The sequence below is a fragment of the Oryctolagus cuniculus genome, chromosome 8, assembly GCF_964237555.1.
Source record: "Oryctolagus cuniculus chromosome 8, mOryCun1.1, whole genome shotgun sequence".
Classification (NCBI taxonomy): domain Eukaryota; kingdom Metazoa; phylum Chordata; class Mammalia; order Lagomorpha; family Leporidae; genus Oryctolagus; species Oryctolagus cuniculus.
Window position 1 is genome coordinate 96,034,434 of NC_091439.1, and position 25,581 is coordinate 96,060,014.

At 37.1% G+C, this 25,581-nt stretch overlaps 1 protein-coding gene across 1 annotated transcript; it reads left to right on the plus strand.

Moving 5' to 3' along the window:
- Positions 1-1,350: 1,350 nt before the first annotated feature.
- On the plus strand, positions 1,351-15,296 carry LOC138842999 (UDP-glucuronosyltransferase 2B16-like). The gene is made up of 6 exons (XM_002717134.5): positions 1,351-2,105; positions 3,209-3,357; positions 7,489-7,620; positions 10,246-10,333; positions 11,598-11,817; positions 12,557-15,296. Exons 1-6 carry the CDS (start codon positions 1,379-1,381, stop codon positions 12,834-12,836), a joined length of 1,596 nt encoding a protein of 531 aa, XP_002717180.1. The 5' UTR covers positions 1,351-1,378; the 3' UTR covers positions 12,837-15,296.
- The last annotated feature ends 10,285 nt before the right edge of the window (positions 15,297-25,581 follow it).

Genomic DNA, 25,581 nt, shown 5'->3' on the forward strand with positions numbered 1-25,581 from the left:
GCACTTGTTCACTGGCCTTGGGGATCAGTATGGGCTTTCTTTGGATATCACTACTGTTGCCACAAACCATCAAAAACAGGATGGAAGGGATAAAGGAAGGAAGGAAAGATGGAATGAAGGAAGGGAGGGGGAGAGGGAAGGATGGAGGAGGGATGGACAGACTTATCAAAGACTTAGTGAAAGCAGTGAGGGTCTGTGGCATTTAATCTATGATCTTCTTCAGCCCCTTGTAGTCCAGTGTAACAGCAATTGCACTGCCGACAAGGATACCAGGTTCCTTCTACTATTAGCTGCTAGTTAAAAGTTAAGAAATAAGCCCTACACCTACGGAACGAAAGAACATCAGGCCTCCTCTCTTTTTATCAAGCACAGCTGTGTTATGTGCTATAGAAGACAAATTGAGAAAAGTGTGACCAAGAGAAAAAAAAAAAGAAGAAATAACTTTATCAAAGACAAGATAAAGAAACAATGAGAGTCTGTTTCTGCTGCATCTTCCTAGCACACTGTCAAAGCAATTCCACTGGAGGTAAGTGCACATTATACCACTGGACTTTCAGCTCCCAAGAAAATATGGACGAACACTCCCTCCCCACTTCTTCCGTAAATCAGAAGTAATACAGAGGTTGTACTGATTCATAGCCCACTGAGAATTAAAACTACCAAATAGATACTGACCAACATACTCATAGCTTAGCAGGTCCATGATGGGAGAGGCAGAAAAGACTGGAACCTAGAGACTTACTACTCCAGCAGGGATGTCACTCAGAGAGATTTGTGCCCCTGTACCTGCCCCAAGCCACATACGATTCAATTTACATGAAATACCCACAACTGGAACATCTATGGATAGAGAAAGCAAATTAATACTCACGTAGGACAGGAAGAATAAAAAATTGCAATATGTTGGCGGAACAAAGGATAAAAGGCACATGGGTTCTTTTTGGAGCAATGAAGTGAAAAAAATTGATGGTGTTGATAATTACACATTCCTGTGAAATGCTGAATTATAATGTTTGAATTGTGAATTGTATAGATGTGAATTATATTTTATCAAAATCTTTACATACATACACACAGGCAATCCTTTGATCCACACTTTCAAAGAACTGTGGATGAACTGTCTAATTATTTTTAGTTCTGTGTCAGGGAGACTACAGATGCAAGTCACCTCTTACTTTCCACTGCTTTTTCCATCTTGCTTTTTCTACCTGCCATCCTGGTCCACAAGCTCTGATTGCTCTTATAATGTGTTTATTTTGGCCAGTATAAGTTATATATTAACTATTTGATAAATTACTTCCTGATTACACATGCATAAAAGCATGAGTAGTGAAATAATGAAACAGCATTTGGAGAGGAAGAAGTGCATTTGACCAGGATGTCTATGAAGCACAGTTCAGTTCTGCTGCTGCTGCTACAGCTGAGTTGCTGCTTCAGCTCTGGGAGTTGTGGGAAGGTGCTGGTGTGGCCTATGGAGTACAGTCACTGGATGAATATGAAGACAATCCTGGATGCACTTGTCCAGCAAGGTCATGCAGTAACTGTTCTGAGATCTTCTGCTTCTGTTTTAATTGATACAAAAAATGAATCAGGAATTAAATTTGAAACTTTTCCTACAACTTCTACTAAAGAAGAAATGGAAGCATTTTTCATGTATTGGATAAAAACGTTGATAAATGATGTGTCAAGAGAAAAATATTGGGAGTATTTTCCATTATGGCATAAATTCTTTTTAGAATACTCTAACACTTATGAAAATCTCTGCAAAGACCTAGTTTTGAACAAGAAAGTCCTGGCAAAGCTTCAAGAATCAAGGTTTGATGTTGTTCTTGCAGATGCCATTGCTCCCTGTGGTGAGCTGCTGGCTGAGCTTCTGGAAGTACCCCTTGTGTACAGTCTCCGCTTCACTCCTGGCTACACCTATGAAAAGTATAGTGGAGGACTTCTGTTTCCTCCTTCCTATGTACCTATTATTGGGTCCAATTTAAGTGGTAAAATGACATTCATGGAGAGGGTAAAAAATACTCTATGGATGCTTTATTTTGACTTTTGGTTCCAAACATTTGATGAGAAGAGGTGGGATCAGTTTTGCAGTGAAACTCTAGGTAAGTCTTTTTTAGCTGCTTGTGCGAACTTCTAACTTTCCGTTACAGAATCAGCTAGAAGCCAGTAGCCTGTCACTATGATAGGATATTCCAGGAGGTCATGCAACTACAAAACCACTTAGGATTTCTTTAACCAATTACTTGCCCAACTACTTTAATTTTTTTTTTTCATATTATAAAAGCATGGTGGACACTTCTTAAATTTGTTGATGGATGAAAGCATGTAGATTGTCCTGTTGCATACATATCTAGTACAATGATTAATGGACCTTGAGAAAACTTTTATCTTTTTATTTAAATTTAAAGTTTTTGTATTATCTAAAGTATTACTTAAAATTAGGGAGACACAGAAACCTACAAATTCAGGCTTGCAAAGTTGTCACATTTATTCATTAAGTCATTAATAATATTTTGTGTAAGGCATAAATCTTGATGAAATGTAAACATGTGTGCAACCAGTCTCTAATGTTTAAATTGTTTCTCCATTTTTTAACAAATAAGATCCAAAATAAGGGTGAGTAAAAACTCTATTTCCATAACTAAAAAACCTTCCACTTGATACTTGCAAGTATTTCTATACAAATTTCTATGTAATAAATATTTTAAGCCCCACGGGTGAACCAAAAGCAGTCATAGGTCAAATAAATTAAGCCAAACTAAAAACCTGACTGTTCACATGGAAAATGCTGAATTGTGGAAAACAGGCTGAATTCTTCTAGGAAAGCTGTATTCATGATTTTGGTAGGATTTCCTGATTCTAGAGCTAAACTAGTTGTTCATGTTTGCATCTGCTAGTTTTGCAACTTCAGAGTATTAAAAAAAAGGTATGTTTGATTCTACAGTGTTCATTTTAATGACACGGATTAACCCTACTGAGTTGGCATGAGAGACATCCCTTTGCATGAATCTATTATATGAATAATGCATAAATGGTGTATGTATTTTATGCATAAGTAAGCATATTTGCAGTACCAATGCCCACTAATCACATCATTGACTGCAAAATTCCAACACATCTCAGAGAATGCATGTGGTTCTTCATGTAATAGTCCTCTCATTATCCTCTCATTACCCTTCCTTTTTTTCATTTTTTCTCCATTCAGGAAGACCTGTTAGATTCTCTGAGCTAGTGGGGAAAGCTGCTATGTGGCTCATCCGAAGCTACTGGGATTTGGAGTTTCCTCGCCCACTCTTGCCAAATGTTGAATTTGTTGGAGGGCTCCACTGCAAACCTGCCAAACCTCTGCCTAAAGTAAATAAGTTCCTGTGTGCTTTCTTTCTCTTTTGTTTGCTTAGCATTTTCCACAGAAATGACTCTGCATTATTCATTCAGAGCATTTGACACACAGGAAGAGATACTGGAATTAGGATAAAATGCCCTGCCAACCAGAAACTCATATGAGAAAACTGAACAAAGAGCATAGAAATTTTGGATTAGATGATAATGTTCATTTCCATGAATTTTTGAAGTTCTTTTATATATTTCTACATGTATCCAGATTTACTTGTCTTGATAGAATTACACAGAATATCTAGAAGATAAGAGTCTGTTAGAGTCATTTACATTAAGGACTTCATTATTCAACAGTAAGAAAATATTGCTTAGTTCAGTGTATATTCATAAAGTGACTAGGATACAAGAGAGGCAGATGTTAGATATATAGAGAAAAATTTTGGAAAGATAGTCAATAAAAATGGTGTGAAAATGCTTTGAAAAAGGAACACAATGCTAAAAATACATCCAGTAGAGAATATAGAAATTATCCCAAAGTTACTGAAAATAAAACAAATATGAATGATGTACAGGAACACGTTAAGGATGAAGGGAGAGAGAATAAGACAGTAAAAGACAAGCATGTAGAATTGTTTTTATTAAAGCAAGTTAAGTTTAGGAGGAGAAGTTGAGTAAAGAGACTGATTTTGTTAGAGAAGTAATTTGGTATCCCATAATATCAAAAAGTTTAAAATTCACTAGGTAGGGAATAAGAGAAAAGAATTGACCTAGGAAGAGGTATGAAGAGATAACCTTTAACAGAAACAAACAAACAAAAAAAAACTTTATGATACAGTCACTGGATTATATTGCAGAGGTTTATATTAGTGGAGAGTGAGAATTGAGGAGGTTGTAATAAGAGTTCAGCAAACATAACTGAGGACTAGACTACAAATTCAAAGACATGATTATTCATGTGCTTATAATAATAATGCCACCCTGTGTATGATTTGAAAAAAATGTTATTACAATAAACACTTCAAATATCTATATATCCAAAGGAAATTTTTCAGTCTTCCAAAAAGACATCTGCATTTCCATGTTAACTGCAGCACTACTTTCAGCAGCCAAGAAGCGGGACAGTCTTCTGTGTGCGTCTGCAGATGAAGAGATGATGAAAATGTGGCACATATACACAAAGGAATACTGCTCAGCTGTAAAAGCAGCAAAATCTTATGATTTTCAAATCTGCATAAATGGAACAGCAAATCATTATATTAAGTAAAAGAAGCCAGGCATGGGGAGACAAGTATTGCATGATGTCTTTCACATGCATAATCTAACAAAATTGATCACATAGATGTTGACAGCAGAATGATGTTTACAAGAGACTGGAGAGAAAAAGAGAAAAGTTCATTAACAAAAACTAAGTCATAGGAAGACAGGGATGAAAAATTCTTGTGTTCTAATGCATAATTGTGTGAGTGTACATAATGACAATTTACATGTTTTTCTCAAAAAAACTAAAAGAATAAAGGATCTTTATTGTTTTTACTATAAAGAAATAAATGTTGAGAAGACAGATACATTTACTCTGATTTTAACATTACAAAGGTTTATATGTATTAATGTATCACATGATACCAAATAAATACATAATATTTCTATGCCCTTAGAAATAAACAAAATAAAATTCCAAGCACTTAAGTCAGCAATCCAAAATTAACATTGACCATTGACATTATTGCTACTTTTGTTTTTATTAGTAGTACAATTAATAACCTAAAATGTACCAAATACTTTGAATATAACATCATTCAATATAAACTAATTTTCCAACAGAATCAAATTACAGTCTCAAGCAAAATCATAGAAAGAAAAAAAGAAAATAATATATACTTATTTAAAATTGCATATATAAATTTTGGCTAGATGATAGACAAGATGAAAGCTAAAATTTTAAGTATGGAGGTTCTTCACCAATATTCTAGGCTCCCAGGAAAACCATTCTTCAACAGCATAAATATGTCGCACCCCAAAATGTTTGCGGCCAAAACCAGTGTTTACTTGTTTTCACCACTGCATTACACCATTCTTCACTGCTATCTTAGAGGTTTACATGCAGCATAAAAGGAGCTAACCTCACCAAACATGTGGTGTCTGCCTTACACGGAGTTTACAGGACACCTCAGAAAAAGGCCCTTGAGGGCATCTTGGCACTCCAGTGACCGGACAGAATGAGAATAGGGGAAACATTCAGTGAATTTGGAATGAAGACAGCAAAAATGCTTACTACTTGCATCTGGACAGGTCTTTTAGATAATTGTAATAGAATTCTTTCAGTATATAGGATGGCATTTTTAATAACAGAACATGAAAATTTAATCTATTTAAATTCATATTGTACTATAAAGACATATGTGGAAAGTATTATAATTGCTATATTTTGGTCTCCCAAGTGATACTTTTTAATTTATCTTCTTATTACAGCATCATCCAATTGATATTGAATGATTAAATTCCAATATCTATTCTTTTTTTTTTTTTTTTTTTTTTTGACAGGCAGAGTTAGACAGTGAGGCAGAGACAGAGTGAAAGGTCTTCCTTTTCAGTTGGCTCACCCCCAAAATGGCCACTACAGCCAGTGCACTGTGCTGATCCGAAGCCAAGAGCCAGATGCTTCCTTCTGGTCTCCCATGCGGGTGCAGGGCAACAAGCGCTGGGCCATCCTCCACTACCTTCCCAGGCCACAGCAGAGAGCTGGACTGGAAGAGGAGCAACCGGGACAGAACCGGCGCCCCAACTGGGACTAGAACCTGGGGTGCCGGCGCCACAGGCAGAGGATTAGCCTAGTGAGCCGCAGCGCCAGCCCCAATATCTATTCTGAATGAATTTTTTTGACTTTATATGGTAACTCACAGGTCCAAAGCCTGAGGCAATATTAGAGAAAAATCTATTCAACATATCTTTATTCGTAATTATTTTATGATTTGCATAAAGGGACAGTGACAGTATTTATAGGAAAAGGGGGAACAGGACGGCAAAAGAATCATAGCACTGTAATGATAATTAATATGTGTCTTGCTATTTGGTTGTACAGATAAGGTTTAATCCCAGATTGTGCAACCTGTCTTATTCTTTGCTAAATATATCTTTCTTATCTCTAACAACTTACTTTACCATTATTTGTTAAAGTCTCAGATAATGTCTGTCCCTTTTTAAAAGTGAAATAAGAAAATTGACAGATTTTTAAATAGACTTAAAAACTTTTAAAACTTTTGGCTTTACAATATACTAGTGGGGCTGGCACTGTGCCGTAGCAGGTACAGCCATTGCCTGAAGTGCAACTATCCCATTTGAGCATTGGTTTGAGTCCCAGCTACTACATTTCTGATCCGGCTCCCTATGAATGCACCCAGGAAAGCAATGAAAGATGACCTATATATTTGGGCCCCTGCACTCACAGTCGAGACCTGGAAGAGGCTCCTAGCACCTGACTCTGAAATTGGCCCAGCTCCCGCTACTGTGGACATTTGGGGAGTGACCCAGTGAATGGAAAATCTCTCTTCCTCTGTCTCTCCTCTCTCTCTGTATCTCCGCCTTTCAAATAAATCAATAAACCTTTAAAAAAGATACTGGCATTGAACTTTACAGAGAGAAGAAATTAAGATGTGCAAACAGTTGTTTGTAAAAATAATCTTTGATAGTATGCTAAATCCAATTTTAGTAATGAACAAATAAAATATATGTATATATCAAACCATTACATGTGGTTTAACAAAAAACTTTAATAGCATTAAATCATAATAGGATGTTTAGTTGGAAACAGGAGCAAAGAAGACAAATCAGATCACATTTTTTTCCCATAGAAGGACAAATATAAATTAGGATTACCATTCCCTACCTTTGTAGCTCATAAGGCACATAGGGTATAAAGGTTCAATTTTATAAGAAAAAGAAATCACTTTGATTGTAATTAACAAGAACATCTGTATACTTAGAAATGGATAAGATGGAAAAATTTTGTCAGCCATGTCTTTAAACACAATGACCACTACAATAATCTCTGGTAAGACCTGATTTTTTCTGCTTAGTTGATTGCACCAATCCTTTCACTTGTGTTTGTATGCTGCTGCTCTTTTGTGATGGAGCAAAATATTACTTTCACAGGAGATGGAAGACTTTGTTCAGAGCTCTGGGGAAGAGGGAGTGGTGGTGTTTTCCCTGGGGTCCATGGTCAGCAACATGACAGAGGAAAGGACCAATGTGATCGCAACAGCCCTTGCCCAGCTGCCACAAAAGGTGAGAAAAAGTGTCCTAAGGGTGGGCAGCGACTTAGTGAGTCTGACAAACTCTGTAAAGTGACCGGTTACAGAAATGCTCCCTGTGAAAGGTAACCTGTTATGAAAGCTGATATTTATCTCAGATATTCGCTTAGAAATGATTTGGCTTGTCATGTGCTAAAATAGCATAGAGGGTGATATTAATGATAAATAACTCTTACATTAATATTTGATTAGAAAAAATGTATTTAGCAGGTGCAGAAGGAGCTTTTGTTATCATAATGACATTGCAGGCAGGGACAAAGAAATCACTAAAGTCTGCAATGTCACTTGCTGTTTTCCCTTTGCAGGGTTGTTGATGTCACTGTATACACAAAAAGTGTTATCAGAAAGGAATTAGATTGTAGTTGATTACTGCAGAAGTACAACAGAATTGAAAGGTCTGAAGTGAAACATGTAGTTAAGGATTTCCATGGAATCTGACTCTTTACTTCCCCTGATTTAGGTTTAGCCCCATTCTAGGTACTGTTCAGAAATCTAATTAGCGAAAGAAAATCAGGGCTCATCAGCCCTAACCTCAGATTTCAATTCAGATAAGTAGTTTAGAGAAAAAGAAAGAGAGAGAGAGAGAGAGAGAGAGAGAGAGAGAGACTGCCTGCCCTGCGTCTGGACTCTACCAGTGTTTGAAGCAGGAAGGTGTAAGGGAAAGGGTGAAATGGGTCCTACTCTAATTGTGAATCCGTGTATTGTAATATGTGACCCCACTTTATTGGGCTCCTTGCTCAATAGATTACCAGCTCTTCCAGCTGAGGGAGGAGAAGGGAATACAGGAAGGAGATTAGCACAAGCTGGCTTGGCATGGGAAGAGTTTCAGATGTCCCCCTGAAATATATAACATGTACTCATTTTCTAAACTATGCAAGTTGGCTTGGATCATTGGGTAGTCATGAAATACTTTTTAGATTTTTATATGATATAGGTTTTCAATAATCATCTATGTTAATTTTTTGCTGAGATCTGAAATTGCTTTTAGCACTCACATAACTAACTGAAATTAAATACTTGTGGACTATACTCCTTTTATGAGGATAGCTTGGAAGTTCCAAGGTATTACCTTATTTTGGTATTGGCTATGGAAATTATCTGGCTATAGCAGAAATGAGTAATTTTGGCCATCAGTGTTTTATACTGCATCATGGTAGAGATAAGTCAGATGAACAAAATTTAGCACCATCACAATTTGGGACTTTTTCAGCCACTGAATTACTACAAACTGACCCTTACATCCTAATTTAAAGAGTTCCCAATCCTAGCAATAAGATAATGCTCTGGATTTATTTCAAAAATGCCACTTTATGGTGGAGTGTTGTGGCTCAGTGGATTAAGCCTTTGATATGGGAGGCCCTCAACACACGTCAGAGGGCCTGTGTTGGAATCCTGCTTCTCCTTGTTTTAAAAGATTTCTTTTTTGAAAAGCATAATTACAGATAGAGAAGGAGAGGCAGAGTGTGTGTATGTGTGTGTGAGAGAGAGAGAGAGAGAAAGGGAGAGAAACTTCCATCCATTGGTTCACTCCCAAAATGGTCACAATGACAGGGTCTGGACCAGGCCAAAGCCAGGAGCCTAGAATTCCATCCAGCCATCTAGGTCTCCCACATGGGTGGCAGGTTCTCAGGTACTTGCACCATCCTCTGCTGCTCTCCCAGGTTCATGAGGAGGGAGCTGGGTCAGAAGCAGAACAGGTGAGTCTCCAACCTATGTTCAAATGGGAAGCTGGTATCACAGGTGGCAGCTCAAACCACTGCACCACAATCCTTGACCCCAGCCTCTTTTTCTAATGCAGCTTCCTGCTTATGAGCAACATCAAGTAATGGATCAGATATGTGGCCCCCTGCCTCTTCCCACATGGCAAACCAAAGTGGAGTTCCTTGTTTCCGCCTGGCCGAGCCACAGCTGTTGGTGGGAGGCATTTAGAGAGTGAACCAGTGATCTCTCTCTCTCTCTTTCTCTCTCCCTCCATTCCTCCCTTCTTCCCTCTCTCTCCTTTTCAAATAATTGCTAAGCAAATAAATGAATAAATAAATATTAAAATGTAACTTAAATATTTCCTAGAAATAGAGCTTAATCATTTGTAATCCAAAACAAGTTAAATATACTTCCTAAATAGAATTGATTTGTTTCTCATACATAGTTTATGATATGGATTTGTTTATACGTTTGAACTCAAAAATGTCAAATTACAATGAAATATTTATTTCTTAAATAAAAAAGATATTCAGTCTGGCATTTTAGGTCAACATAGCAATTACTATAATTAAAAGGATATATTGGTAGTAATGAGTTACTCTTCTTTGTACTAGAAATTTGATCACCTAATAAATTTGTAAAATAATGAATTTTTCACTCATCTTACCTAATATACTGTGTTGTAATCTCATGATTATGTCCATGCCTGACTGATTATAAAAACACTGCAGAATGATATTCTACCTACCAGAATCTTTTAGTATTCCTTACTTTATCTTTCTTGTTCTCCTTCCCTTAACTTTCCTATGGAAGACATTTTACCAGCTGATCTCTCAACTGCTCTCAAGCTCTCATTTAAAATTCAAGTAATGAAATAGATAATTTCTTTACCTAACAGGTTCTTTGGCGATTTGATGGCAGAAAACCAGAAACCTTAGGACCCAATACTCGAATCTATAAGTGGATCCCCCAGAATGACCTTCTTGGTAAGACCCTGGAGAACAAACACTGAAAAGATGAGTAGCAGACAATCAGGATGATAACAGTTCAGCAGGAAACTGGATGACCATTTAGTGCTGAGAAACTCAGTATCAAACATCTCTAAGTTTATTTTCTAATCCCATGAGAACTATAATAATTATAACAGTTGCCACTTTAATACACATAAATATCCTTATTTTATATGATGCTATCACATATAAAGAATTTTTCAATAATTTCCTGGTGGGAGGACATTTGGCAGAGTAGTTAAAATATCAATTGGAATACCTGCATTCCATAGCAGAGTACTTGGGTTGAAGTTCCACTTCTGCTTCTGATTCCAAATTCCTGTTCATTTGTACCATGGGAAGTAGCAGGATTAAGCCCTTGTGTCCCTGTTATCCACATGGCAGACCTGGGTTGAGTTCATGCCTTCTGGCTTTATGCTGCTCATCCCTCATTTTAGGCATTTGAGTAGTGAATTTGCAGATGGAAATTCTCTCTCTCTCTCTCTCTCTATATATATATATATATATATATATATCTTTCTCTCTCTCTCCTCCCTTCCCTCCCACCCTCTTTCTTTCCCCCCTTCCCTCCTCCCTCCATCTCTGTATCTGTATTTCAAATAAACCTGTTAAAATAATTAAAATAATTTCCTGGGTTATCTGTTTCCTATTACAGTCATCACCTCTGTTTTTCTCACAATATAGGAATTTGAAATGCCACTAAAATAATTAGCACATTGATATGAATAACTGCATTTTCTGGGAAAAACTGCAGCCTCTCTCATGAAGTGATAGTGCATCTCAAGATGAAGTGTTGGTTCCCCTTTCCCTGATTGCAGCACTGCACTGTGCCACTTCTTGCTGTGCTGCACATCCTACCTATCAGATTCACTGAATGCACTGTTTCTTTAAAAGAAAATGGTCTACCTTTCATTTGAGTTTTGTTGTTGTTGTTATTATCTGTGGTCTCCTTTACTAGTATGTGCCTTTTTTTCATGCCCCCTTGTCAATCAAGAATTCGCTGGTCAAGTTTCAAGCCACACATCACCCTTTACACACAGCTTTCACTTATCTACCAGGTGGACTTAGCTGCCTGTTCCTCTTATCTGAAAGCAATTTAAATGTAGTTTTACAACCATTATGATCTGTTATGGCGAGGGCACTTTTAGTGCTTATTATTATTAGTGCTTATTATGGTACATTTTTCATTTAATTTTTAAGGCTTATCAATCATAATTTTATGAAAATCCTTCAATCCTAGGTCATCCAAAGACAAAAGCTTTTGTAACTCATGGTGGAGCCAATGGCATCTATGAAGCAATCCACTATGGCATCCCTATGGTGGGTCTTCCTTTGTTTGGGGAGCAACCTGATAACATCGCCCACATGACGGCCAAAGGAGCAGCTTTTAGACTGAACTGGAAAACGATGTCAAGTGCAGATTTGTTCAATGCCTTGAAGACAGTCATTAATGATCCTTCGTGAGTACTATTTTTAACTACATAGTACTTACAGATGAATTTTCACTCAAGGACTAATTTATTCTAGAAATAAACATTATGTTGTGTACAAATTTGGTTACAATTAAGAGACACTCATTAATAATTCATGATGAGTGCCATAATAATTTTCCCAATGGTTTTAGAAAACTATTTTCAGAAGTTTAAAGTTAGTGCACACATTTTTGTAAATGGAATGTGGAGAGTCAGTGAAGAAGGTAATCATGTTACAAAGAAGTATTAGGAAGAGAGTGGAATACTGCAATAGCTCCAGTAACATTCTGCCCAGTTAAGACTTTCAGCATGAGAATTTGTAAACTATTATTTTGAATAGATTTTATTGTGCATATTTCAGATAAAAAGATGTATGCAATTCATATAGATAGTAAGTAAAGGCACTACAGTGGAATAAATTAACATATCTGTTATCTTACATATTTTCTTTTTAAAACTTCTAAAAAGTTTTTTAAAACTTTTAAAACTTCTACTTTTTATCAGTAAACTAGAATGACGTAAAACAACCTCTATTTCCCATTGCACTAAATGCTTCACAATTTTTTTTATCCTGATGTATTTTTAAAGATTTATTTTTATTTATTTGAAAGCTAGAGGAGAAAGAGAGAAAGAGAGAGAGAGATCCATCTTCACCATCTGTGTAAAAATTTGACATACCTACTTTTTTGTGCATTCTATAAATTGATGTCTATTGATTTTTCTTCAGCTATAAAGAGAATGTCATGAAGTTATCAAGAATTCACCACGATCAGCCCATGAAGCCCCTGGACCGAGCAGTCTTCTGGATTGAGTTTGTCATGCGCCACAAAGGAGCCAAACACCTTAGGGTTGCAGCCCATGATCTCACCTGGTTCCAGTACTACTGTCTGGATGTGATTGGGTTCCTGCTGGCTTGTGTGACAATCACTACTTACGTTGTCATAAAATTTTGTTTGTTTGCTTATCAAAAGATTATAACAACAGGAAATAAAATAAAGCGAGATTAGAGCTCTTTCAGACTTCAGGGTGGCAGCCCTGAAAGGTGAGAACATGCCATTTAATTCAACCCATATGGATCCAGGGGTGGAAAGATTTTTTGCACATTTTAGATCTGTGTCTTTTGATTTATCCAAATATTTTATTGTTTAGTCTATATTAAGAATGTAGATTCTTATGAATTTAAATATCAGAAATCCTTATGTATTTTTTCTTTAATGTAGAATTGTACACTATATGTACATTTAATAATAACTGAAAATGAGATTCATTAGATCTTCAGCCTATTGATTTCAGAAAAGTCACGACTTTTTCTTGTGAACTTCCAGAAACAGCATTTACTTTAACACAATGCAGTCAAATAAAGCCTGTGTGTCCTTGCTGAATAAAACTAGAACTGGAGCCTCATTGTAGGTGACAAGACAGATTTTTCCAGACTTCTGTGGTATGGATGAAAGACTCCAAGATGAGCGTGCCTCAAATTCAATTAGGACAAAAGTGATTGTAATTTTGCAAATAATGAAAAGTGAGAATTAATTAGTAAAGAATGTATATAAAATTAAATGCTAAAATTTATGTAAATGGAAAATTACAGAAGAATGAACTGGAAAAAATAGTAAAAATGATTTTGCAAGGTGGGTTAAACATAGCACATTTGTGAAATTTGACAGGAATGGGTTTTCTTAAGCAGAATAAGTGTGAATACAAATCATGACCCAGTTCAGATGCAAGACAAGCTTCATGACGATCTTAGCCTTGGTAGGCAAGTTTTGAGTCTAGATGAAATTTACTGTTTACATTTTTCATGGAATAAAAAAAGAGTTATCATGTAAACTTATTTATATATAAATTAAGAGTTGCTCTATTTGCTTCATGTCAAAATCTCTGTGATATTGTAAATTATTTGGTTAGGAAGACAAAGATATTTTCCATATGAAGCATTGAACATGCTTGAGTTATATTTTCCCTTTATTGAATGGTCTTATGTGACTTAGATAGTATAGGAGGACATAAAAGGAAAAACTAGCTTCTTTTAGTTAGGAGTGGTAGTTCAGAATCAGCACATTCAGTCCAGTGTCCCTAGAATGCTTTACTAGAAGATTTCCCATCTCCTACATAAGATCTCCCATTTCAAAGCCTGGCTTTGTCAAGTCAGTTGCTTTCAACTACTTTAACATCCAGGACACTGAAGATATGGAAACCAGCAGTTTAAATCATCTGTTTATGTAGTCTCCCCTCATAATACTTAGGAAATTATGTAGTAGGTGGAATAATAAAAAGACAACTATGTGCAGCAATTTTTAAAGCCCATTCTGGAAAGAGCAGTTTAAATGGAAAATGTGTCTCCACTTCTTGCCTTTACATATTGTTAAGTACAGCCTTTGGACAACAGACAGATTGCAAATCAGAGAAAACGAAAACCAGTTAAAACTGTGCTTTTGCCTGACAGGAGGTATATTAAAATAGTTAGATTGAAGAAAGGTTTCCTTATTATTTTTAAAATGGAAATATTTTTATAACACTCTTCTATATAAAATTATTTTAGAATTTATTTTCAGGAAAATTAATTATGACAATAATGTTCAGAAAATAGACAATGGATACTTTCTTTTATTAAACTTCGAACATACAATCAAGCCACTGAGAAGTCAAATGTAGGGGGAAGATTTTGTGGTGCAGTGGTCTCAGTTGTCACTTGGGATTCTTATGTTCCATATTGGAGTATTAGTTCAATTCCCAGCACTCTGCTTCCAATGTAGCATCCTGCATGGAAGGCTTCCTACTCCTGGAAGGCAGCAGGAGATAGTACAAGTACTTGGGCTCCTGCCATCCATGCTGAAGACCTAGATGGGGTTGTGGACTTCTGCCCTCAGCCTAGCACAGTCCTCGATGTTATTTATGGGCACTTGGGAGAGTGAACCAAAGTATGGGATGACTCCTACACATATGTCTCACTCTCTTTCTCTTGCTCTGCCTTTCTAGTAGATGAATATAATCATTTTTAAAAAGCAAATTATATAATACAGAGCAAAATACATGAGAGAAAAATATAATGAATTAGTGATGTTTAATTATTTTGAGGTATTTTTTAAAAAAAGAGGAAAAATCTCTTTTATCCTTTACTCTGAATCAATAAAGAAGCTCTACACGCACTGCTAAAACCAAATTCCAGTCTGTTTCTGTTTTCTTCATGAAGTAACTCTAACTCCTACAATTGATGACTTTCTCTCCTTCTCTCTCCCTCTCTGCCTCTCCTTCTCTCTTTGTGTAACTCTGACTTTCAAGTAAATAAATAAATCTTTTAAAAAAATAGTTGACAAGAAAGGTTACAGGGTAGAGTTTTAATATCACAAAGCTATTGAGATAGTCAGAGAGAGAGATAGATATTCCATCCTGTGTTTCTTCTTCAAATATCTACAAAATCAGGAGCCCAGACCTCAATACTTGTCTCCCTTTTGAGTGGCAGAGATGCAAGTTTTTAAGTCATCACCTACGAAGTACCAGGATGTACATTGACAAGAAGCTGGATCAGAAGTACAGTAGCCTGCTGGCGCTGTGGCTCAATAGGCTAATCCTCCGCCTTGCGGCACCAGCACACCGGGTTCTAGTCCCGGTTGGGGCGCTGGATTCTGTCCCGCTTGCCCCTCTTCCAGTCCAGCTCTCTGCTGTGGCCAGGGAGTGCCGTGGAGGATGGCCCAAGTGCTTGGGCCCTGCACCCCATGGGAGACCAGGAGAAGCACCTGGCTCCTGCCTTCGGATCAGTGCAATGCGCCGGCTGCGGCAGCCATTGGAGGGTGAACCAACGGCAAAAAGGAAGACCTTTCTCTCTGTCTCTCTCTCTCTGTCCACTCTGCCTGTTAAAAAAAAAAAAAAAAAAAAAAAAAGAAGTACAGTAGCCAGGAATCAAATCAAACACTCCAATGGTACCTGAGTGCATAAGCAGAAGCTTGACTGCTCTACCACACACACATTCCTGTTTTAATTTTTAATAAAGGTTATACCACATTTTTGAGTGAGAAAATTTTAGTTCTTAATGTTAAGGCCTTTGTCTTATTTGATTCCTACTAAAGGCTGCTTTTTAAAAATAGTTCCCACAAAGATCTTATCCATGGAACTCTCTCATCTGCTGAAATAATTGGTGGATATCTTTTGTTGGTTTTCACATGACTATGAATGTTCTTTTTGATGGTGAACATGTATGTGGTTGGAACAGAAAAAGGAAATGATTGGATCAGTTGGTTGGTCTACTTACCGCACTGAATGGGATTCTAAAATTGGAGGTGGATGATTTCTTTTTAAACAATTATCTTCCAATTTATTTTACTATATACAGATTGGTCTCAGATAAGTATTTTAGGATTTTTTGATATTTAGGACAATTTTATATTTTTAGACACACTTGAATATTCTCTCACATATGGGAAGAGTTCTAAAGTGCCCTGGAAAGTTTAAAAAATAAAAAATGTAAACTTAGTTTTTCAACTTGGGCCCTATCAACCTCAATATTCTTTCAAAAATGAGGATACCAGCCATTCAATTCATCTATACAAAAGTGGAATTCCTAGACATTTAACTGTATCAATGTAGTCTTTTTTCACATTATTTTAAATACTTATTTTATTTATTTGAGAAATAGAGTGAGAGGAGAAAGAAATAGAGGGAAAGAGATCATCCATCAACTGATTGACTTCCCAAATAGTTGCAATGGCTGGAGCAGGGCCAAGCCAAAACCAAGAGCCTGGAACTCCACTCAGATTTCCCATGTGGGTGGCAGGAGCCTAAGTACGTGGGCCATCATGAGCTGCTTTTCCAGGTTCATTAGCAGGGATGTGCATGAAAAGTGGAGCAGCCATACTAAAACTTGTGCCCTCATCTGGGGTAAAATCATTATACGTGCTAACTGAAGCAAAGACACCACACTCTAACCCTCCACCCATTTTGGGTGGCTTTTAAGGTTTTGTAAGGTTAGGAAATAATAACTAGCCAGAAGGGGGAAAATAACTATTGTAAGGTTTATGTCTAATTATTTTCCATTAAAAAGCTAACATTACTGTCCTTGTTTGATGAGAAAAATGAACAAGAATATTACTGTGGTGGAGTAGAACTTTGGAGAAAGCTTTTCTGGGCACTTTACTTAAAGCTTTGGGTCCATTTGTCAAATGCTTTCATAATAAGAATAGTTTATCAATCTTTGGCATCAAGAAAATCAGTCTGAAAAATGCAATAGCATGCGGCATCACAGTCTCTTAGGATTTGTTATTTGTTTCATTTATTTTATTTCATTGAATATTTTCTATATCTTTGATTTTCCTATTTGAAGTTAAAGGACAAATAAAATATAGCCAGCAAAGAGAAGTGAAGTGAAGTGAAGTGAAGTGAAGTGAAGTGAAGTGAAGTGAAGTGAAAGGAAGTGAAAGGAAGTGAAAGAGAAGGGAAGGGAAGGGGAAAAAGAAAAGAAGAAAAGGAAAGGAAAGGAAAGGAAAGGAAAGGAAAGGAAAGGAAAGGAAAGGAAAGGAAAGGAAAGGAAAGAAGAAAAATAAAATTTCAGCCCAAGACTGGATGGCTTTATTGCCAAATTCTACCATAGTTTTAAGGAGCTAATTCCAATGCTTCTTAAAGTATTCCAAACAATTGAAAGAGAGGGAATCCTCCCAAACTCCTTCTATGGCACCTGAATCACCTTAATTCCTGAACCACAAAAAGATACAACTCACAGAGAGAATTATAGAACAATATGGTCAATGAACATGGATGCAAAGATCTTTACCAAAAACACTAACTAACTGAATCCACCAACACATCAGAAAGATCATTAACCGAATCAAGTTGTATTTATCCCTGGTATGCAAGAATGCTTCAACACATACAAAACAATGTGATACATCACATTAACAAATTGAAAAATGAAAACCATATGGTTGAAGATGGCGGAAGAGTGAGGGCGTGCACCGATAGTCCGGGAAAATTTAGTTTAATAAAAGTGGAGTTACGGTAGCCTCAGAAAAAGGATCAGGAAAAAATTGCAGAGGAAACTCTTCCAGATCTAATGGCTGTGACTCGGAGGACCTATTGGGAGAGCAAGGTCACCCACCACGCGGAAGCCAAGCCGTGGGAGCCGCAGGGTCTGCGCGCCCGTACAGGAAGGGGAGTGGATGTGACCAGACACCAGCGGGGAGAGGAGGGATTCCCAGGGCTCTGAGTCCACACATCGGCGCTGGAAGGGGAGGTGAGCTCAGTAACTGGAGACATTGGTGGGGAAACGGCGGACAGAATTCAGAGGGAAGCGGGCTTTGAAGCAGGGATTCACCATACTGAATACAGGAGAGAAGGAAAAAAAAAAGGTGGAGGGGGTACTGGTACAGACAAGTTTCTCTCTCTGCCAACCTTGCAAAGGTGAGCAAGAGACAAAGAGCAGGCCCCACTTGGGATATACTTAATAAAAGGGGAGAGCTAAGGCTACAATTCAGTAGACTAGGCAACCCAGTGGGAGTCCGCAGGAGAAACTGAGCCCACACAGACTCTTTGGGTAGAAGCAGGAGATCAGAAGCTAAATAACATCAGTTCTGCTCAGCCATGCGGTATTACTTACATCCTGACTAAAAAATAAAATAAATAAATAAATAAATAGAGAGAGATTTACCATGCATAACCTGAGGGTGTAACCTTTGCACACCCATAACCCGGAAGAACCAAGCAGAGCTCTCAGGCCACACCCATCTCAAGCCTCCAAGGCTCCTCCAACAGCAGGCAGTCCACTTAACACAGACATAGTATAAAAAAACAAAAACAAAAACAAAAACAAATCCTCACAGTGAGGTTTGAAGAATTAACTATGCCAAGCAACAAAGACAAAAATCGAGGGAACAAGATCAACGATGACACTATGACGCCTCCAAATAAACAAAACACTCCAAGCCAAGATTATGAAGATGATGAGATAGAAGAAATGCAAGATACGGATTTCAAAAAATTTATAAGAACATTTAGAATTTTTCAAAAGCAAATCCTTGAACTACAGAAATCCTTGAAAAATCTCTCTTGTGAAAATGAAATTTTAAGGAAGAATCAAAATGAAATGCAGAAACTAGTAGAACAGGAAAGTGTGATAGTGAAGAGAAATCAAAATGTAATGAAGAGCTCAATAGATCAAATGACAAACACATTAGAGAGCCTTAAAAACAGAATGGGTGAAGCAGAAGACAGAATATCAGACTTAGAAGACAGAGCACAGGAAAACATACAGTCAAACCAAATAAAAGAAGAGGAAATTAGAAATCTAAAAAATATTGTCAGGAGTCTACAGGATACTATTAAAAAAAACAACATTCGAGTTCTAGGAGTTCCTGAAGGCATGGAGAGGAAGAAAGGATTAGAAGGCCTTTTTAGTGAGACACTAGCAGAGAACTTTCCAGGTTTGGAGAAAGACAGAGACATCCTTGTACAGGAAGTTCATAGAACCCCCAGTAAACATGAACAAAAGAGATCCTCAACACAACACATTGTAATTAACCTCACCACAGTGAAACATAAAGAAAAGATGCTAAAATGTGCAAGAGAGAAACGTCAGATTACTCTCAGAGGATCTCCAATTAGACTCACAGCTGACTTCTTATCAGAAACACTACAGGCTAGGAGGGAATGGCAAGACATAGCACAGGTGCTAAGAGAGAAAAATTGCCAGCCCATAATATTATATCCTGCTAAGCACTCATTTGTGAATGAAGGTGAAATAAAGACCTTTCATAGCAAACAGAAATTGAAAGACTTTGCCGCCACTCGTCCAGTCCTGCAAAAGATACTTAAAGATGTGCTACACTCAGAAACACAGAAACACGGCCATCAATATGAAAGAAGGTAAAGGAAGAACACCTACCAGTAAAAGAGCATGGGAAGCTCAAAGCATATACTAGAAAATATCTCCGGGAAAATGTCAGGGCAAAGTCACTATGTATCAATAGTCACATTAAATGTTCATGGACTTAACTCTTCAGTTAAAAGACACCGATTGGCTGATTGGCTTAAGGAACAAAACCCAACTATTTGTTGACTACAAGAAACATATCTCTCTCACAAAGATGCATGCAGACTGAAAGTGAAAGGTTGGAAAAAGATATTCCATGCCAACAGAAACAAAAAAAAGCAGGTGTAGCCATATTAATATCAGACAAAATAAACTTTAATACAAAAACTGTTAACAGAGACAAAGAGGGGCACTATATAATGATTAAGGGTTCAATTCAACAGGAAGATGTAACTATTATAAATCTATATGCACCCAATTACAGGGCACCGGTCTATTTAAAAGATATGTTAAGGGACTTAAAGGGAGACTTAGATTCCAATACAATAGTACTGGGGGACTTCAATACTCCACTCTCAGAAATAGGCAGATAATCTGGACAGAGATCAACAAGGAAACAGCAGATTTAATCGACACTATTACCCAAATGCATCTAACAGATATCTACAGAACTTTCAATCCTACATCTAAAGACTTTACATTATTCTCAGCAGTGCATGGAACCTTCTCTAGGATTGATCACATACTAGGCCATAAAACAAGTCTCAGCAAATTTAAAAGAATTAGAATCATACCATGCAGCTTCTCAGACCACAGCGGAATGAAGCTGGAAATTAGCAACTCAGGAAACCTTAGAAAGTATGCAAACACATGGAGACTGAACAACATGCTCCTGAATGAACACTGGGTCATTCAAGAAATCAAAAGAGAAATCAAAAACTTCCTGGAAGTAAATGAGGATAACAACACAACATATCAAAACTTACGGGATGCGGCAAAATACCTTGGAATAAATTTAACCAAGGACGTTAAGGATCTTTACGATGAAAATTACAAAACCTTAAAGAAAGAAATAGAAGAGAATACTAAGAAATGGAAAAATCTTCCATGCTCATGGATTGGAAGAATCAACATCATCAAAATGTCCATTCTCCCAAAAGCAATTTATAGATTCAATGCAATCCCAATCAAGATATCGAAGACCTTCTTCTCAGATCTGGAAAAAATGGTGCTGAAATTTATATGGAGGCACAGAGACCTCAAATAGCTAAAGCAATCTTGTACAACAAAAACAAAGCCAGAGGCATCACAATACCAGATTTCAGGACATACTACAGGGCATTTGTAATCAAAACAGCATGGTACTGGTACAGAAACAGATGGATAGACCAATGGAACAGAATTGAAACATCAGAAATCAACCCAAACATCTACAGCCAACTTATATTTGATCAAGGATCTAAAACCAATTCCTGGAGGAAGGACAGTCTATTCAATAAATGGTGGTGGGAAAACTGGATTTCCACGTGCAGAAGCATGAAGCAAGACCCCTACCTTACACCTTACACAAAAATCCACTCAACATGGATTAAAGACCTAAATCTATGACCTGACACCATCAAGTTATTAGAGAACAATGGAGAAACCCTTCAAAATATTGGCACAGGCAAAGAGTTTCTGGAAAAGACTCAGGAGGCACAGTTAGTCAAAGCCAAAATCAACTATTGGGATTGCATCAAATTGAGAAGTTTCTGTACTGCAAAAGAAACAGTCAGGAGAGTGAAGAGACAACCGACAGAATGGGAAAAAATATTTGCAAACTATGCAACAGATAAAGGGTTAATAACCAGAATCTACAAAGAGATCAAGAAACTCCACCACAACAAAACAAACAACCCACTTAAGAGATGGGCCAAGGACCTCAATAGACATTTTTCAAAAGAGGAAATCCAAATGGCCAACAGGCACATGAAAAAATGTTCAAGATCACTAGCAATCAGGGAAATGCAAATCAAAACCACAATGAGGTTTCACCTCACCCCGGTTAGAATGGCTCACATACAGAAATCTACCAACAACAGATGCTGGTGAGGATGTGGGGAAAAAGGGACACTAACCCACTATTGGTGGGAATGCAAACTGGTCAAGCCACTATGGAAGTCAGTCTGGAGATTCCTCAGAAACCTGAATATAACCCTATCGTTCGACCCAGCCATCCCACTCCTTGGAATTTACCCAAAGGAAATTAAATTGGCAAACAAAAAAGCGGTCTGCACACTAATGTGTATTGCAGCACAATTCACAATAGGCAAGACCTGGAACCACCCAAATGCCCATCAACAGTAGACTGGATAAAGAAATTATGGGATATGTACTCTTTAGAATACTACACCGCAGTAAAAAACAACGAAATCCAGTCATTTGCAACAAAATGGAGGAATCTGGAACACATCATGCTGAGTGAAATAAGCCAGTCCCAAAGGGACAAATATCATATGTTCTCCCTAATCGGTGACAACTGACTGAACACCAAAAAGGAAACCTGTTGAAGTGAAATGGACACTATGAGAAACGGTGACTTGATCAGCATAGCCCTGACTGTTAATGAACAACTTAACACATTATCCCTCTTAGTTTTTTTTGTTTGTTCTACTTAATACTACTGGTTTAATTCTGTAATTAATACACAGTTATTCTTAAGTGTTGAAATTTAACTGAAATGTGATCCCTGTTAAACATAAGAGTGGGAATAAGAGAGGGAAGAGATGTACAATTTGGGACATGTTCAAGCTTACTTGCCCCAAATGGTAGAGTTAGAAACATACCAGGGGATTTCAATTCCATCCCATCAACGTGGCATGTACCAATGCCATCTCACTAGTCCCAGTGATCAATTTCTGTTCACAGTTGATCATAATGATAGGACTAAGAACCAAAGGGATCACATAAACAAGTCTAGTGCCTGCTAATACTAACCGATAGAATAAGTAAATGAGAGAGCGATCCAACATGGGAAGCGGGATACACAGCAGACTCATAGAATGGTAGGTGTCCTAAACAGCACTCTGGCCTCAGAATCAGCCCTAAAGTCATTCAGATCCGGCTGAAAAGCCCATGAGAGTATTTCAGGCATGGAAAGCCAAGATACTCTGGAAAAAAAAAAAGGACCTAAATGAAAGATCTCTGTGAGTGAGATCCCAGTGGAAAGAACAGGTCTTCAAGGAAGGAGGTACCTTTCTCTGAAGGGAGGAGAGAACCTCCACTTTGACTATGACCTAGTCTAAATAAGATAAGAGTCGGAGAACTCAAAAGGCTTCCATAGCCTTGGAAACTCATGACTGGAGCATAGGGAGATTACTTATGCCATAAACAAGAGTGTCAATTTGTAAAGTCAACAACAGGAGTCACTGTGCACTTACTCCTCATGTAGGATCTCTGTCCTTAATGTGCTGTACATTGAGGCTTAATGCTATAACGAGTACTCAAACAGTGTTTTTCACTTTGTGTTTCTATGTGGGTGCAAACTGTTGAAATCTTTACTTAATGTATACTAAACTTATCTTCTCTATATATAGAAAATTGAAAATGAATCTTGATATGAATGGAAGGGGAGAGAGAGCGGGAAAGGGGAGGGTTGCGGGTGGGAGGGAAGTCCCCGGGCAGGGGGGAGCCAATGTAGTCCATAAACTGTACTTTGGAAATCTATATTCATTAAATAAAAGTTAAAACAAAATTAAAAAATTAAAAAAATCATATGGTTATCTTAATGGGTTCAGAATTTTGATAAAATACTACTTTTCATGATAAAAACCTCAAGCAAATTAGATATAGAAGGAACATTCCTAAACACAACCAAGGCCCTATGTGACAAATCCACTGCCAGCATCATACTGAGTGGGGAAATGTTTCAAGCATGTCCACTAAGATCCATAACCATATATGGATGCCCACTTCCACCATTGCTAATTAGTGTACTTCTGGAAGTGTTACCAGAATCATGGGCAAGAAAAAGAAATCAAAAGGGTACAAATTAGAAAGAAATAAGTCAAAATATGACATCATTCTATATACGTGGGAACCAAGATTCCACTAAGACACTACTGGAACTCCTAAGAGAGTTTGTCAAATTTTAGGATATAAAATCAACAAACAAAAAGCAGACTTTCTATACACAGACACTGCCATGGCTAAGAAAGAACTTGTAGGTCCAGCAACATTGAAAATAGCTACAATAGCCTTCCATAACTTGAAACAAATTTACCTAAGGAGGTGAAAAATCTCTATGACAAAAATATAAAAAAACAATAAAGAATGAAATAGAAGACACAAAGAAATAGAATAATATTTTATGTTCATGGATTGGAAGAATCAATGTAATCAAAATATCAATAATACTGAAAGCAATTTATAGAATCTAAGAGATCCCTATCAAAATACCAAGGACATTCTACTCAAATATAAGAAAAAAAAGATGGTAAAATTCAACTGGAAATGCAAGAGACTTTGAATAGCTAAAGCAATTTCAAACATCAGAAATGAAACAGGAGGTATCACAATACCAAACTTCAAGGTATAATATAGGATTATTAAAATCAAAACAGCTTGATACTGGCACAAAAATGTACATACCCACCAATAGAATAGAAACACAGAAGTTAATTCATGCAGCTACAACAAATTAATCTTTGACAAATGAATTGAAATCAATAGCTGAAGAAAGGACAGTGTCTTCAACAAATGGTAGTGGGAAAACTGGATTTCCACATGCAGAAGTATGAAACAAAATCCCTTTCTCATACCTCACAGAAAAAATCAACTCAAAATGGATCAAGGATCTAAATCTACAACATGATATCACCAAAGTACTAAAGTGAAACTGTAAAAATTGGCATAGGCAAAGACTTCTTAGAAAATATCCCAGAAGCACATGTAATTAAAAAAATATAGACAAATGGGATTACATCAAGCTAAGAAGGTTCTGCACTACAAAGGCAACACTCAAAACAGCAAAATAGCAACCAACAGAATGAGCAAAATATTTCCAATTTAAGCAACTGCTAAAGGATTGATATCCAGGATGCATAAAAAGCTCAAGAAACTCAACTACAACTAAACAAAAATCCAATTAAGAAGTGACAAAAGGATATGAACGAACAAATTTCCATGAATGAAATACAAATGGCAACAAACATAAAAAATGCTCAGGATCACTAGCTACTATGAAAATGCAAAGCAAAACCATTTAGAAGTATCACCTTATCCTAGTTAGAATGGCTGTCATCCAAAATTGAAAAACGCAAGTGAGGAGGTGGGGAAAAATTTACCCTAATCTACTGTTGTTGGAAATGTAAACTAGTAAAACCATTGTAGAAAACAGAATGGATATTCCTTAAGTATCTGAAAATAGATCTACTATATGACCTATCTCACTTCCGGCAGATGAAATGAAATCAGTTTATGAAAGTTATTTGTATCCCTATGTTTATTGCAGTTCAATTCACAATAGCTAAGATATGGAATCTACCCAGATATCCATCTACTGATGACTGGATAAAGAAAATAATAAGCGTAATAAAAAAGAATAGATTCTCACAAGGAAGAGATAGAGTCAGCTTTCCTTTCCAAAGCCAAACTCAAAAATGTAGTCACTGAGTTGAATTATAGTGTGACAAATTGGAAAGGAGGAAAAAGTAGGATGCTTTGAAAAAGTTCAGGAAACAGACTATGGAAACCTAAATGGAAATGTTCATAAATATGGCAAGGCCTGTTGTTTTAAATAGTCCAACCTTGGGGCTAGTGCCACGGCTCACTTGGTTAATCCTCCTCCTGGAGCACCAGCAACCCATATGGGAGCTGTGTTCTAGCCCAGTTGCTCCTCTTCCAGTCAGGCTCTCTGCTGTGGCCCAGGAAGGCAGTAGAGGATGGCTCATGTGCTTGGGCCCCTGTACCCGCAT

Bases quoted from the DNA above. Each gene is read 5' to 3' on its own strand.
- LOC138842999 (XM_002717134.5), top strand. From the start codon at position 1,379: ATGTCTATGAAGCACAGTTCAGTTCTGCTGCTGCTGCTACAGCTGAGT. The intron at 2,106-3,208 runs GTAAGTCTTTTT...TTCTCCATTCAG, and splicing joins GTTTTGCAGTGAAACTCTAG to GAAGACCTGTTAGATTCTCT. The intron at 11,818-12,556 runs GTGAGTACTATT...ATTTTTCTTCAG, and splicing joins ACAGTCATTAATGATCCTTC to CTATAAAGAGAATGTCATGA.